Genomic DNA, 16017 nt, shown 5'->3' on the forward strand with positions numbered 1-16017 from the left:
AAGGTGTTTCTCAGCTGTTGAAATGGGCAAGAGTACTCCCTTGAAAGAATAGAAAAAGTATTTATACCCCCTCATTCAAAACGAACCATTATGTGCTTGAGTCAGCACTTTGCGGGGTGACCGGACGCTCTGGTCAAGGTGACCGGACGCTCCGATCAGTTCTCCATGCCACAGAGCCGTTAAGTTATGACCGGACTCTGACCTGCGTCCAGTCAGCACTGACCGGACGCGTCCGGTCATGAAAACTGCTCTCTGAACCCTTACTGATGTTGACTGGACTCTAGCACCTAGCATTCGGTCATATTACTGTTCAGCATCCTGTCAGTAACCAGAACCTGACCAGCGTTCGGTCAGCACTGACCGGACGCGTCCGATCAGGATTCTCCCTCTCTAGAACCTTACTGGAGTTGACCGGACTCTGGCACCCAGCGTCGGGTCACTTTTCACTCAACGTTTGATCGCATCTAGACGATTTCACTTGATCAAATAAACTGACCGAACTCTGCTGCCAGTGTTCGGTCACACCGGGACCAGCGTCCGGTCAATATTTGACCCTCTATTCACTTCCAACTCAAAATTATATGTGAATGAAGTTTGCTCCAATTAATCTTAGGGCTACTTCGGAGCTACCTAGTGCTAGATTTGACAAGTGTGTACCACACCTAACCCACTAGACTCACCTAGGTCAAGCTACTAGTCCATACCCCCCTTAATAGTACGACCAAAGAAAAAAACAAAGTCCTAAACTACTCTAAGTGTCTCTTTAACATCAAACGACACTTAGAACTAGTCCATCCTTAAACTTGTCGTCCATCCTTTGAAAACCAAAACGATTTCCATCGTAGAGGCATGACAACCATGATTGCCCAATCAATTGTCATTACCATGACCTAACTTAATTGCCTCTGTAAAACATATGTTAGTCATAGTAATCTCGTATTGTCATTAATCACCGAAACCACTAATACAGAGACATGCTTTACTCCCGGTGGGGAACCCCCTCTAGTCCTAGTTCCCCACCCGGGAGCAAGCATCTGGGACTAAAGGAGGGTCCTTTAGTCCCGGGTCAGGAACCGGGACTAAAGGGGGACTTTTAGTCCCGGTGCGTAACACCAACCGGGACTAAAGGTTCTCTCAGCTTTAAAAAAAATAATGCCTCCCGCCGCTGCGTCCCGTGAGATTCGAACCCAAGACCTCATGCATTGCCTCGCGCATAGCTTACCACCCCACCTACACAACACATCTAACAATGGATGTGATGCTTCCCTTTTGAACTAACCCATCGGGGGACCTTTAGTCCCGGTTGGTGCCAACCGGGGCTAAAGGTCCTTTAGTCCGGGTTGGTGTTACCAACCGGGACTAAAGGGTCTACCTTTAGTCCCGGTTGGTGTTACCAACCGGGACTAAATGTTGGAGGACTTTTAGTCCCGTTTGGTGGCTCCAACCGGGAGTAAAGGTCCATCTTTAATCCTGGTTGGTGTCTCCAACTGGGACTAAAGGTCCCCTGCCACTGTGCCGAGCACAGTAGCCGTTGGGCAGGGACCTTTAGTCCCGGTTGAAGACACCAACCGGGACTAAAGGTCTCTCTAGTCCCGGGCGCAAAAAATGCCGGGACTAGAGCCTATTTTTGCCTCGGATGAAAGGTCCGTTCTCTACTAGTGAACCCAACTAGGGACATAGATGCTTTCACTTGTACTATAGGTTGTAGCAGTCATACTAGCCTTCTGATCTAGTCCACTCTAGGCCTTAGCTAGCTGTTCAAATATGCAGCTACGACCTTATTCACTTCGCTGAAAAAACAAGCTGAAACACTGTTCTAGCTGAAAAAACAAGCTGAAAAAGACGGATTATAAGAGAAACGAACAGGGCATACGATCTTAACATGATGTGTGTAGCTAGATTATTTAGACTACTATGCATGAGACGGTTAGTACTACTCCATTAAATATCTCACTTACTTGATTAGTTACCTTTTACACATCATTTTTTACTACTAATAGTGATGTCGTCAAGTACTGTGCTGTTAATCGATGCTAGTTATATACATTAATAAATTAATCAAGATTCCTTTACTAAATCTATCTAGAGCATGCGCATCCATACACTTGTCGGGTACTGCACGTCAACACCATGCTAGAATAGTCATCTCATCTATAGGAAGTCAGTTCTTTTATATGAATAGACTTACTCTGCTAGCTAGTAGTAGCCCTAGCCGGTACTTATCTTTTCATGAAATTACGGTTAGTAATGTATCACTGTTTAATAGCATGCAGGAACAGATATGATAAGGAGTCACCAAACAAATTAACGAGTAAAGACAAGACTGTGCTTGTCAACTAACCTTCTTAACTAAGCTAATTGATATCTATATTTCGTGCTCTATATTATTACCTGTAAGCTGTGAAAGACGGTTCATAACTGACTGATATGGCACATAAAATGATGCCGTCACCATCTGGGTAGGTAATAGGTGCACGAGACAACCAACCCTGAAATAGTGATGCACAGGCAGGCTGTGGTCCGTGTGAAGGATTTACACAAGTAGGGTGTCTGATAAAATGGTTCTCAGATGAAGGGTAACACCATATAAATAATTATTAGCGGAAGATGGTGGCGATAGCCTCTACACTAGTTATTACCACTAAAGCATGTTTCTTCTTATATTTATTTCTCGCACATGTTATTCTCTTTATTATTCTTGCTGAGTATATGTAAACATACTCATCTAGCTCTTTTTGTTCACATGCGCAGAAAGAGGGGAGAGTAGTACTGCTGGGTGGACTGACAAAGACATGCATGCATAGGGTGGATAACGGTGACATCTATCGGGGGAGTAGCTTTGCTGCGTAAAATAAAAGCACGTGGATATAGCTGCCTTGTGAATATATAGGCCCTTGTTCACTTCGTTGAAAAAAAAGTCAAAACGCTGTTCCGACTAATTTGTTGTGAGAGAAAAATAGTGTTCCAGCTAAAAAAACAAGCTGAAAAGTACGGATTATAAGAGAAGCGAACATGACCGTAGGCTCCATTAAGTTGTAATTATGACACAAAGTATTAATAAAGTGTGCTTATTATATGGATCTTGATGTCTTTTTGCCTTGTGTGTATGAGGATTCAAATTTTCATACACATATGGCACCGTCTTATTTTTGGGCGTGACATCATGCCTTGCCGGTTTTGTTCTCACACTACACTTACCAAGGTATTATTAGCATTATAATGGTCTTCTCCCTTGATGGGCTCGTGCTGTCTCTTCATCACTACCTGAGCCAAGTATCTGAGCAGGAACGGGGCAATCTTGCCAAAGTGTTTGCTATTCTTGTAGCTCCACACCCTCCCAGACTATTGGCTTCTCCTCTGAGGGGCAACTACAACCTTCTCACCACCAACATCGTCTACACCATGCTCAAGCAAACTAATTATGGTGCGTACATCTCTCCTCTAAGAATTAGGATAACTATGCACAATCAAAGTTCAATTGTTCATATGGGTCCTGCGTCATGGCAACACCAGAACCAGGAGTTTCCTCCACTACCATGGTGTGTTTGGCGCTCCTTTATGGTCTTGTTCGCTGGTCTGGTTCCAGCGAACCAGCCGACTGGTTCTCCTCTGGAGATTCAACCAGTTTCGGCCGCTACAGTGTTTTTCTCTCACAACAAATCAGCCAGAACAGTGTTTTCAGCCAAGTTTCAGACCAGCGAACGGGGCCTATATTTTTTCCCTGGCACTTACGAGTTACGAGGACTCGTCTACTTGTCCTTCACTCCTTCTCTTGTACCTAGATTCATGTATTCTGGGTTAGAGCACCACGATGCCTAGACATAGATCCTCTTTAAGATTGGCTCTTACACCTCCGAGATGTAGCGGCGGGGAGCGTCAAGGGCTCCACGTGGAGAGAGGAGGGAGAAGAAGATAGCACCCTGTTCGCTTGATCTTATCAGCCATGATACAATGTTTTTCTCTCATAACAAAACAGCATCAGCCGGCTTATAAGTCACAGAAACGATCAAGCGAACAGGGTGGACGCTGACAAGCTAGGCTCATGTCATGGAGTCCTTATCCCACCGTTCAGATCTCCTCGACCAAACTAAAGACAATTCTATCACTCAATAAAACAACGGATTGGAACCGTCTCATCCTTAAAAACATGAATAAAATCATTTCATCTCCTTCGGTCCCAAACCAAACACAACCTTAGATTCATATATACGAAGTTCAAGGGGCGAACTCTACCCATTATGCATCAAGAGAAATATGCCTCCGAACCCTAAAATTAGTTATTGGAGTAGCTGCAAATATTTTCTTAAGGGCATGTACAACCCACAGACGACTTGCTGTCTGTATGATGACGTCATACTACATACAGACAGCTAAACAGACAAGATGTATAGTGGGTTGTCTGTTTAGCTGTCTGTTAGTTATTTAATGCCTGCATGTAGTCATGATCAAGTCTAAATATGATTCATGTATACCATTGTGTTGCTTGTTGATAAAAAAAGATTAAGCATAAATAAGACAACCATTGCTATAAAAGATCAAGCATAAACAAATTAGAAATATATTAAAAATAGATGGAAAGTAAAGAAAAAACAATGACAAAAAACAAAAGTATATAAAAATACCATATTGCTCTATATCTTCATATATCCTCTACCTCTGCTCACTCGTGACCGTGTGGTTCTTATCTCCGTTTTTTTTTCTCTTTCTATCTCTTCTGTATTCATACTATAATTATAAATGACATATATTCAACAGCTAGCATGTGTTCATTGAAGCTACCAGCGTGTGGTACTTCATGTATGGAAAGTTGGAAACGAATAAAAGAATATCCACTACTTCAGAGACTTATTCACACTAACAGGATTCAGAGACATTTAGAGACTGATTGAAAATTGCACACTGACATTTAGTTTTCAGATAAACTAAGTTTTTCACACCCATAGTTCAATAATCCACCATCTTCGCTTTGCATGCTTCCTGGTGGTGCGGTGCACCATTCAGTCTACCATGCAGGGATGGATATGCCGCCGCCACAGCAGCTCTGACCAACGGAGATGGGCAGCAACAGCGCAATTGCCATGACCAAATGGGTTGCGTGGTGCCCCCTAGCCATTGCCGCGGCCAGCGGTGATGCCCGCCGCCGCCACCATTCCCGAGGCCTTCCTAACCGCCGCGTCGTTGGGTACCGCCGCAGCTTCTCGCCACAACGCTCGCCAGTCGTCAATGTGTTCTGTCGACTGACGCGCAGGAAGGATTTTGGAGCGAGGAAAGGGAAATCGAGCGCGCCACATCTGGATCCCGCGCGCTTGGCTTGGAGACGACACGCCCGTACAGCGCATCTCTCGACCCGCGACGAGGCCTGGGAGCACGAGCCCAGAGCGTCGCCTCGCGAGACGACGGGCTCCCTCTCTCCTCATTCACTTCGGGACGGTGGGGTGTTTTTCACAAAAAGAACATCATAGACGGGGCATACCGCCGCGCTGTACGTGCCCTAAGGGTTCCGAAAGACCTTGGGCCTATTTGCTTGAGACCCGGGCAAAATTGCTGGTCCAGGCAGCAAATCCAGGCCATCGACTCCATCCGAACAAGAAAATCTCGCTCCCATTATTTCGTGGGTCTATTTGTCATTCAAATAGAATCTTTTTTTTTACAATAAAAATATAATCCTTTTATTTTTTTTATCCCACCGTTTCTTTCTCTTCCCGGCTCCGAGCGCCGCATCTACTCCGCCGGCTACTCCTCCGTCGCGACGAATCCGCCGCTCCTCTTCCCATCCGGCCATCCCACTCCTCCGGACTCCTCCTCCTCCTCCGCCGCTCCTCTTCACATCCCACTCCTCCAGACGACGCGAGTAGGGGCGCCAGGAGCTGCGGCAAGGCAGCAAGAGAAGCTGCAACAAGGCGGCCGGAGCATCTTGACTGCGGGTGTCTTCTTCCCCGTCCCCGTCCCTGGCGCCCGCGGCCACCATCTTGCCGCCGGCGTCCCCGTCTCCGTCCCTGGCGCCAGCAGTTATATTCTCGCACCAAAAATCTCAGGTATTTGGGGAGGGGGTTTCCTCATCGTTGAGGGGTTGGAGGATGGATTTTGAGGGGCTGAGAATTTTTTTTTCTCATTGAGGCTAGAATGGGGATCTGCTGGAGCTCTCATATCCCTAAAACTACAGGTTTTCCTCAATGGGGGTGGGAATTGGGGCCTTGGGGGACTGGTGGAGATGCTCTTATATATTGCTACGCCTACTTAGATAGTGACTGTTTGGTCTTTCTTGAGTATGTATCACATTTGACAGTTTAATTAATTTTGAAACAGACTCAGCAAACACAGATAACATGATTTTATTATACCTTATTCAATCAGGTTTCTTGGTCCTTCTCAATATGGCGTTCTCGCATCCCAGTTGATAATATTTGGCTAGGTTAATCCTACTAAGGTTACGGTTTGGTTTCTCCATAGCGAGCAGTGTTTGTGTTTTGTATTTGTAGGCTATGATGTTATTTTGCTCATCAGCGCATATTTGGGGCTTGGGATGGTGCTAGTTGGATTATAATGACTTCTTTCATTGGAAGGAATATAAATGTTTTGCACCCACCTGAAATGTACTCCACATGTCATGGCTATTCATTTATGCACGGCTAAGGAATAGTAATCCTCCACCATGAGGATTTTTTCTTCCTAAGGAACTTAGTTTTTCAGGAGTGCTTACTTATCCATGTATCAAAACTAAATTCTGTTTATGTTACAAGTTGTCAGTTGTCTTTCTTCACATGCCAGTATGGTACATCTGCTGATTTTGATCCATTAAGATATTAGGATGGACGAAGTCACACAAGCTGTTGAAAATCTGAAGAAAGAATGGAGCCAAGCAGTTTCACAGCTTGAGGAGAACATTACTGCAATCGAATCATGTGGGAAAGCAGGGAAAGGAACAGAGGAGGCAAACTCTCTTCCGAGGTTGAATGGTTCTGCACAGGATGCTCTGCAGTTGCTCAAGTCACTGCAGTTCCGGCTTGATCTTCTAGCACAGCAGCTTCCCACTTTTGATGAAGTGCAGTCTGGCCAAGCAACCTTGAAGTCATGGGATGAACAATACAAGAAGTAAGATAGTCTTGGAGTTTGTTTACTTTTGTTATCCTTCTTAGCCTACTTTTTGTATAAATCTTGAACGTTTTTGCAGGCTTCATGTTAGCCTGAGGAATGCTAACTTACAAGCAAAAGATAACATTAGACAAGCTGCTCAAGAGGAGGTATGTGATTTTGCGTGGACTTTGATGATATTGATCCAAGTAATTAGTTGTCTGAGTAGTACATGCTTCTAGACTATCACCAATGCAATGTGAAAGATTAAGAATTCACTTTAATTTTTAAGGACCTATTCTTTATATGCAGTATCTCTTTTCAGAGGTTTTTGTGTACTCGTTTAAATTCAGAAGCACCATTGATACTATTGCTGCTTTAGTTTTTTGCAAGTTCGCTCGCAAAATTAGCAAGAAAATTACCTGTAGGGACCCTACCACCTTTTTAGAGCATTGCAGGTGCCATTATAACTTGGCTATCAGTTTCTAATTGTCTTTTCTCTAGAGGGCACTTCTTCTGGGGGGTGGCGAAGAGTCTACCATCCGTAGGCGTAATCTCCAGTAAGTTGATTTCAATGAGGTCTTTTTCCTTTAAGCCAATATATATGGGATATTTAAGGAGCTTTTATAATTTAGTCAGTTACATGGGTATCCCATCCATCTGGTTTCATCAAATCCAGGTTACTTGAAATTTGAAGAAGCAGATAATGGGCTGTCACTTGTGAATTCTAGTTTTCTATATTATACACTAAGAATTGTGGAATAACCATTAAGAGCTGCTGTATTAATGCATTTCAGTATTTCACTAATGAAAAAGCCATCCTTTTGCATTCATGTTTAGATAAGTTCTCTTGTATCACAATAATGAATGAACCACCCTTCTACATTTGTAATCCAAGCAATATCTAGTTTTGTCATATGACGTGATCATTAAATGATTCAGGACAAAGGCTGGAATGACATCTGCTGCTGAAAGTATCACTGAGAGCCTCCGACGGTCTCGCCAGATGATGGTTCAGGTTTGCATGTCCACTTGTTCAATTGTTAGCTTGTATGCTAATGCCTAATAGCTTATTGCTCATAAACTTGAAGCTAATTGATCTAAAATTATAAATGTTTACAGGAAGTGGAAAGAAGTGCTAGTACCTTGGCAACATTCGGTATGCATTTTAATGAAGCCGTTAGTCTGTATATTATTTATAATTTTTATCATTCTAGAATGATTGAGTTTTGTTGGTTACTAAAATCTGTCTTGTACAATGTGTTTGATCTTAATTGTAATGTACTCCCTCTATTCCAACTTATAATACGTTTTGGCTTTTTTAGATACGTACCTTTTGCTATGCACTTAGATATACACTATGTCTAGATACATAGTAAAAGCAATGTATCTCGAAAAGTCAAAACGTCTTATAATTTGGAACAGAGGAAGTACTAATATTCTTGTGGTGTCTCACAGTGGATCAAATAAAACTGCTTGGTTGTAGTCATGTACTTGTTCTGTATATTTATATTTAATTTGTCGATTTTTTTTTTACTATGGGATGTTCTTCTGTTATGGCTGAAAATATAGCACGTCCATGCACTTCATGGTGTATGAATCAAAACATTTTCTTATTTGCCTTCATTTTAAGGATCATCATAGTCAAATCGTACCATGCAACTAATTTATTAAATTATGCAGATGAATCAACAAGTGTTCTCCGGAAGGCTGAAGGTGAATATCAAGGACACCGCTCTTTACTGATGCGTACCCGTGGTTTGCTCTCCACGATGCAACGGCAAGATGTTCTTGATAGGTGACTCTCACTCTTTTGTACAGTTCTAAACTTGCTGCAGATCAGTGTATACTGCGGTCTGTGGTCGAATAGCCTACATTCTTATTTTACACAAGCCATTTAACTAAAAGACATGTCTCTATAGACACATTTTGCACAATGAGCACCTTCAAAATTGAAACCACATTCCTGGCTCCTTTCATAGAAATTGGGATAAGTGCTATATTGCCAGTACACAACTATCATTTGTCAGGATCGTTTGAACCAGTACTTTTTTCATATTAAACAACTGTATCCCAGGCTATCTTTTTAGGAAATACATGATTCATTACAGCTGATTAGGCAAAAGAATAACAAAGAAAAGTGACTTGCAGAAAACATGCTGGCATTTGATTTCCATATAATCACAAATTTGGAACTAAACCAAAACTTGTGTGAACTTAGAAGTTTCTTAAAAGCCTTTATAAACACTGGACGTATCTGTAACGCCAAAGGACACACATCAGACAGTCATTGAATGAACAGGTCTGGCGGCCTTCTTTGCTCCTCTATGAGCTCTGGGCCTTAGTCCAGATGATTCCTTGATCAACAGTGCAGTCTGCTTGTTAAAGTAAAGCTCAAAAGGCTGGAATGCTTAACTAGGGTCATGACTCATGATTGGCTTATGGAAAGAAATGGAGCTAACTCCAATCCTCAGTCCTAGTACTTGTTCTATGCATATCCGAGAAGTGTGTAATGAAGCAAGGATGTATATTACATCCTTATTTGAAGGAACATTAGTGCCGTCCTGGCATGACTATTTTGTTCCTCATTACCAGCAGTTCAGATCAAAATGCTTAAAATGAAGTAACTGTGCCTGGTGCTTTTGTGTTATGCAATAAGCTTCTTATCTGCTAGACGATTTTTCTACCTGTCTAAGAACAAACCTGTGTTTCTGTGTCATAGCCAATTGCTAACAAGGTCTGTTTCCCAGGATCATCCTGACTATCGGTTTTATCATCTTCTCCTTGGCGGTACTTTATGTCGTCTCAAGACGTATTGGTCTGTTGACGCTGCAAAGAAAACTGGCCGATGCCATCAGATCAGGTTCTTTATCAGCTGAGGACATTGTAGCGAAAGCCCAACATGGACCTGCCCCAGCAAATGTTCCTGCTCCTGCTCCTCCTCAAATTTACGATGAACTATGAAGAATCACTTTCATTCTCCGTTGTATGAATGTGTATCCAGGAGCAATTGCTAAGGTAATAGCTTCACAAGTAAGCTGTTAATATTTGTATCTGTAGCCTGTAGTGATGATGCACCGACCTGTTATTCCTTTGAAATTTCCAACGAGTTTTTGGTTACAGTCGGAAGAGGATGCTCTGCAGTCTCCACCGGTGAAATCAATTATATGCCCCACCGGAGAGGTCTCCTGGACGAAGAAGCTTAGTGCTGCTGCCTTCAATGTTTAGAACATACTTAGAACATCCCCCCAACAAGTCAAAATCCAGGTCAATCACCTCCAATCCTCACGGATTGAGGATGAGCCGAACAAGACCTTGTGCTGCCTACACTTAAAAGCGGCTCAGGTGGTTGTAATTGTAACCGGTGCTTGTATCCTATCGTAGTAGGATCCTGCAGGACGATTTCAGAGTACAAAGCGTTCACCTCTATTCAAGTTGCATGAGGTAGGCCTTGTAATTTTGGGTTCCTTTCGTGTGAAATGGGCATGACTCAGGACAGGTTCTGATTACTCCAACTACTTGTATATCGCTAGTTTGGGCCAAATTGAGTGCGCAAAGCTCCAGCACCACCTTCATGTTCAGATTGTGTATTGGATTGGACACCACAGATGACTTCAGCTTCCTCCTCAAAATTCCTCCTCTTTTTTTATTGCCTCAACCTTCGAGTACAAGCTGTAGTATATAAACTTACGTACTGACTCATACCACACGTACGCACACACCTTCTAGTGTGTAAGCTAGATCTACAAAATATATCTAGGTATAAGATAACACGGTTGAGAGAGATGGGCCCCGTTCGGCTGCTCGAATTGATGACTGAAATCGGCTGGAGTTGATTGGGCCTTCTGGCCCAGGTGAACACCAGGTCTATTGCAGCCGTTCGGCTGCTCTAGAAGAACCAGTTGCCGCCATCCTCACTCTCCCGTCTCGCATTCACTCGCGTGCTTAGGGTTCCGCTGCTCCTAGCTGTTGGTGCCGCTGCCGCCGAGGTGACTTCTTCGCCCGCGCCCCCAATCCTGCATCGTTGCTGGCCGCCCTTCGTCCTTATCCCCTCCCATCCCTTGGGCCTGAGAAGGAAGGCGACATCCACACGGGGCGTCTCGTTGGATTTGGTTCGGCGTCGCCGTCCCCGAGCCGCCGCTTCGTCATCGCCGTCTTGCCAAGCAGATCTAGCCTCTTCATCGCCTACGGCGCCAGATCCGCCCTTTCGGGTACGTAGTCCACTCCACGCCTTCCCCTTAATCGTTGGTCGGTGACCATCCCTGCTGTTAAGGTTTACAAATCCTTGAATCCCTACTTCTATTTCAGCTGGCTCCGTCGCTTCCCTCCTCGACGCCACCGTTGCTTCCACGTGCGGCCGATTCTTTAGTGGCCTTCGCACGATTTCCAGATCTGACCCGCAGACGCCGCCGTCGAAGGCACTGGATCCGTCACCTTCTCCTACTTCCGCTCTCCCTACAGCGCCATTTTCGGTACGCTCCCGTCTTTCTCATCCCATTTTTGCTACACACTTCCAGATCCGCTTCATTAGAGTTAGGGTTTCTGCTCCCAGATGTGGATGGCTACGTAGGGACGGATTGATAGGGAAGCATTGGACTTGCACATCCGTAGCTTTGAGGGTTAGCATAAACTGCATTATTTTTTTCGGTTTTCATGTAGACTTGGCTCCCCTGGTTTCTCATATAGTCCAATGTTGGATGGGTTGTATGCCTGTAACTCTGCCAGGCCAGCTTACGGCTTATGAATGATGCATCAATGAATGAATCATATGGTCTTCCTCGGGTCGTTTTACATATCTTAATGTTTGTCACATTATTAATTTTTAGGATGATTTGATGCTACTTGTGATGTCACTATATTTTTTTCACGCCAAATTCTTCCCATGTCTCAAAATTTGAATATATTAATTAATGCTGGATGTATGGGTATGCATATTTGTCACGGTGTTCTTCCTATACAAATACAGTCATGACATCAGTTTATTTTGAACATCGTAATCTCCATTGGAGTTGTGTCATGCTGGTCTGTGTGAAAATTCTCTTAGATACAGATACACTAGTTCATTGGCGTTGTTGAATTGCATTTTAATTTCAGTAAATATGTTACTTTTTTTATTACTCTTATAATATGTTGTTAGTACAGTATACATACAGTTTCTATTCCAAATTTGGACATGTAGAAGACATTGAGGGGGGATTACTTTGGTATACATATAGCTCTGACGGATTCACATGTTTATCATGTAGGTGTGATCTTTCAAGTCTATATACTGGCACTGTCGTTAACAACTTCCTGCTCCCTGCCGGAAGCCACTCGGTACAACTTGCGTGCCAAGCGCGGGCAGGGAAAAATCAAGGCAAGTACACAATTGTGCCCATTGCATCGTGTTTTAGTTCACTCGTGCTTGCCTTAGGTTTTTATGCGGTACCATTACTATGTCCAGCCACAAACGACATTAGTCGTTCCACGTTCCAACAGATGCAACCGAAACGTGCAAGTTGGAGCGACGATGACACCAAGCTGTTGCTGGACCTTTGTCTTCAAGAGAAGGAAAAGTTCAACTTCAATCAGCAGGGTCCAGCCACCACTGGCTGGAACAACATTTACACCTGCTTCCCGCATTATGATAAGAAACAGTGCAACAACAAACTAGGTTCCCTCAAAAAAGCTTACCTAACATGGAAAGATGAGCTATCAGCCACTGGGCTTGGGAGGGACCCACGTACGGGCGACATTGCCGCTGATCCTGAGTACTGGGAAACTCAAGCAGGTTCCCAGCTTGTGACATCGGTATGTTATCTTGTTAACAGTTCTGATTACATTGGTTACAATGTTTAACATTTGGTACTGTGCTTTTTTGCAGGAAGATGGTCTGTTAGAGGTACGACGTGGCAGGCAACCTCGCTTCCTGGACCAGCTTGAGGCACTATTTGGGGACCGCAACCGGAACACGGGCTGTTTCATGTCCGCCGATGGTATTCGTGAATCAACGCCTCCTGCTGCTTTGCGTCCACTAGACTCCGGTGGGCCATCCAGCTACCATTCTGGTTCGAAGAGAGGCACCATGGACAATGTTGTCATAGCCCAGAGAAGAAGAAGACTCGTAGCGTGGGGGAGTACATGTCCCGGTTGTCTAAGAGCATTGCTGCAAAGAGCACATCACGGGATAGAGAACGGACCCGTGAACAGGCCGAGGTTGACGAAGCTATGCAACTTCTACGAGAAGATGGTGTGCCATCCACTTCAGACATGTTCTTCTTAGCAACGGTGTTGTTCAAGGACTCAGTGACCCGGCGAGTGTTTAAGAATCTGGTGACAGCTGAAGAACGTATGGCTTGGCTGACATATCATATGAACAGGAACAACAAGTAGTTCAGCCACTTGGATGTTGAGTTTGGTGTGAACCAACAATGACATTTGAGCGTCGTCTTGTATCCTTTACATTAACTGTTGTCCTAGTTTTGTTGAGGTTTCTGTCTTATAATGGGCCCGTTGGCAAAACCATGTGTCGTATTTTTTTTATCCCGAACTCGTAATAAGTTGTGTGATGCGATGCATTTGTTTGAGCTAACTGACATTTCTTGGTTTTTGAAACTAACAGATATTTCATTTTAAACAGATGCTATAATTGTTTTGTATTTGAACAAAGCATAACGGCGTACTTTTGTTGCAGGTACCTGTGGGACTGTAACCAGACAAGACTCTATTAATGCTATACTGATTCAAGGGGTCATCAGTTGCCGGCGAGTCTGAAGGTGTGTATGCAAATTGTATTCACAAGTTATGCTTAATGTACTGTTCAAATTTAGTTACCAACGTTGGTTTATATTTTTTCCATGCAGCCTGCTGGAACATGGACAACAGCGACGAGGACAGTCAAAATTCAAGTGAAAACAGTTTCAACGAGATGGTTACTGCAGCTATGGCGGGAGACTATCCAATTGTGTACATGATGCAGGTACCACCACAAGGTAACCATGTTATCCTTGTGCCTGAGCTCACCGGAAGACAGTGGGTAGATAAGCTATTGTCAGATGATAGTAGGTGCTTTGAAAGCTACCGGATGCGGCCTAAAAATTTGATTAGGTTGCATAACATACTACGTGACTGCTATGGGCTAAAAGGCAGTAGGGAAATTGAATCCATTGAAGCTTTAGCCATGTTTCTATGGCATGTGGGACAAATCAATGTCAAAGGCAAATGCATGAGAGATTTAGGAGAGGGTTGAGGACATGTAGCATGGTATTTGCCCATGTTCTAGCAGCCATGACTAGATTTGCAGATGACGTGCTTAGACCTAGGGACACCACTTATTCAGTACTGCCGGCAGAGTTGTTGGAGTACACATCGTTTTTTATGGCTGCATAGGCGCCATGGATGGAACTCACATAGATGTGATAGTTGATCAAGGAGTCCATGATAACCATATTAATAAGAAAGGGAAGACAACCTAAAATATGGTTGCAGTTTGTGACTTCGACATGAGGTTCACGTATATTGGCGCGGGGACAGAGGGTTCAGCACATGACATGCGGGTGAAAAAGAAGGCAGACGACGATGCTTCTTTCCCACGCCCACCATCAGGTTAGTTTAACTTAGTCCGATTGGTTGATGTAATGATACAAAGGTTCCATGCTAGAGCTAATTGTATTTGAACTGATGTCTTGCTATGCATGTATGCAGGCCGCTATTACTTGGTGGACTCCGGTTACGCACTTCGCCCCGAATTTCTGACGCCGTATCCAAATAAGAGGTAATGGGTGAAGGAGTTCCAGACTAGGGGGCCTTGTGACGCGCAGGAGGTGTTCAACCGACACCATTCCAAGTTGCGTAATGTCATAGAAAGGACATTTGGGGCAGCGAAAGCTAAGTGGCAGATGTTGAAAGGTGTACCTCACTATCTGGGGACCAAACAAACACAATAATTATTGCTCTTTGTGCACTGCACAACTACGTGCATGAGGTGGAGGGACGGCACCAACCAGGGTACAGGCAGGCACCAGACCTTGGGCCTTTGAGTCAAGTCGCAGCTATGGCGTTATGTGACCCTAATGATATGGAACAAGTCCGCGACTGAATTACATATGGACTTGGACTCCTTGGGAAGACAACGTAAGTGAAACATTTATGGTATTGGTAGAAATCAGCGTAGTCATGCAAATTTCTGTTGGCTGCCTACTTTGGGGTTAATGAGGATGTGTACACATGCAGGTGAAGAATGTGTCGACATGGTGCACGGGGAGCAGAGGATGGCTGCAAGAAGATGACTATGATCGGTTTGTGCTTCTTGCTATTGATATGTGCCTTGATGTGGGTACGAGTTTTGTATAATTGTTCCTCGTAGGCAACCATTTAGATTTACAAAATGTTGTAATGTGAAGCTAATTGGTGAGGACCGCTAATGAACTGTGGACTGGGCAACTGTGTAGAAGAAGCCTGTACATGGGAAACTTCTTCTACCAGTTTATATGCCTCCTGGGGGGGCGACAACTTTTGTAAAAGTGCCCAACGATGCCATTTGAATGATATAAGGACTGAAAAATATTTGTAGAGTTGGGACTTTAATCTAATTGTATTGGAGTCGTGTTGTAATGAATTGTTGTATTGAACTGTTGTATGAACATGTGATTGATGTAAGGGTTGTCCATGGATGGTGTTTGGTGCTGGTGTTTGAATTCAATTTGATTGGCGCCATATTTTGAATTCAAATGGAGCTGCTGCAATGAGGGCTGAACCAGCTCCATTTGGCTGCTGGTGGTCACTGTTCCAGTTTCAGCCAGCAGCCAAAAACCTCTAGTCGAACGGGGCCATGACATTTGTGGCACATCCGGACGAGGCAACTGGAATTATTTTGGGAGCTGTCCCGGTGAGAAACGGAGTCGATCCCAGGGATGGAACTCGCGTCCGGTGGTTCGCACACCAGCGAACAAACCGTGCTCGGTCTCA

At 44.0% G+C, this 16017-nt stretch overlaps 1 protein-coding gene across 5 annotated transcripts; it reads left to right on the forward strand.

Moving 5' to 3' along the window:
• The first annotated feature begins 5675 nt into the window (after nt 1-5675).
• On the forward strand, nt 5676-10528 carry LOC136484002 (uncharacterized). Of its 5 annotated transcripts, none has more exons than XM_066481186.1 (10): nt 5676-5942; nt 5991-6035; nt 6801-7092; nt 7172-7241; nt 7576-7631; nt 8014-8089; nt 8194-8230; nt 8755-8869; nt 9822-10089; nt 10195-10528. In XM_066481186.1, the coding sequence occupies exons 3-9, from the start codon at nt 6809-6811 to the stop codon at nt 10033-10035; spliced, it is 852 nt and encodes a 283-aa protein (XP_066337283.1). In that variant the 5' UTR covers nt 5676-5942; nt 5991-6035; nt 6801-6808; the 3' UTR covers nt 10036-10089; nt 10195-10528. The 5 variants fall into 5 exon arrangements, with proteins under 5 accessions (XP_066337283.1, XP_066337271.1, XP_066337275.1 ...); XM_066481174.1 differs by having other exon boundaries at nt 6808-7092; XM_066481178.1 differs by having other exon boundaries at nt 5676-6035.
• The last annotated feature ends 5489 nt before the right edge of the window (nt 10529-16017 follow it).

This window comes from Miscanthus floridulus, chromosome 1 (genome assembly GCF_019320115.1).
Source record: "Miscanthus floridulus cultivar M001 chromosome 1, ASM1932011v1, whole genome shotgun sequence".
NCBI lineage: Eukaryota > Viridiplantae > Streptophyta > Magnoliopsida > Poales > Poaceae > Miscanthus > Miscanthus floridulus.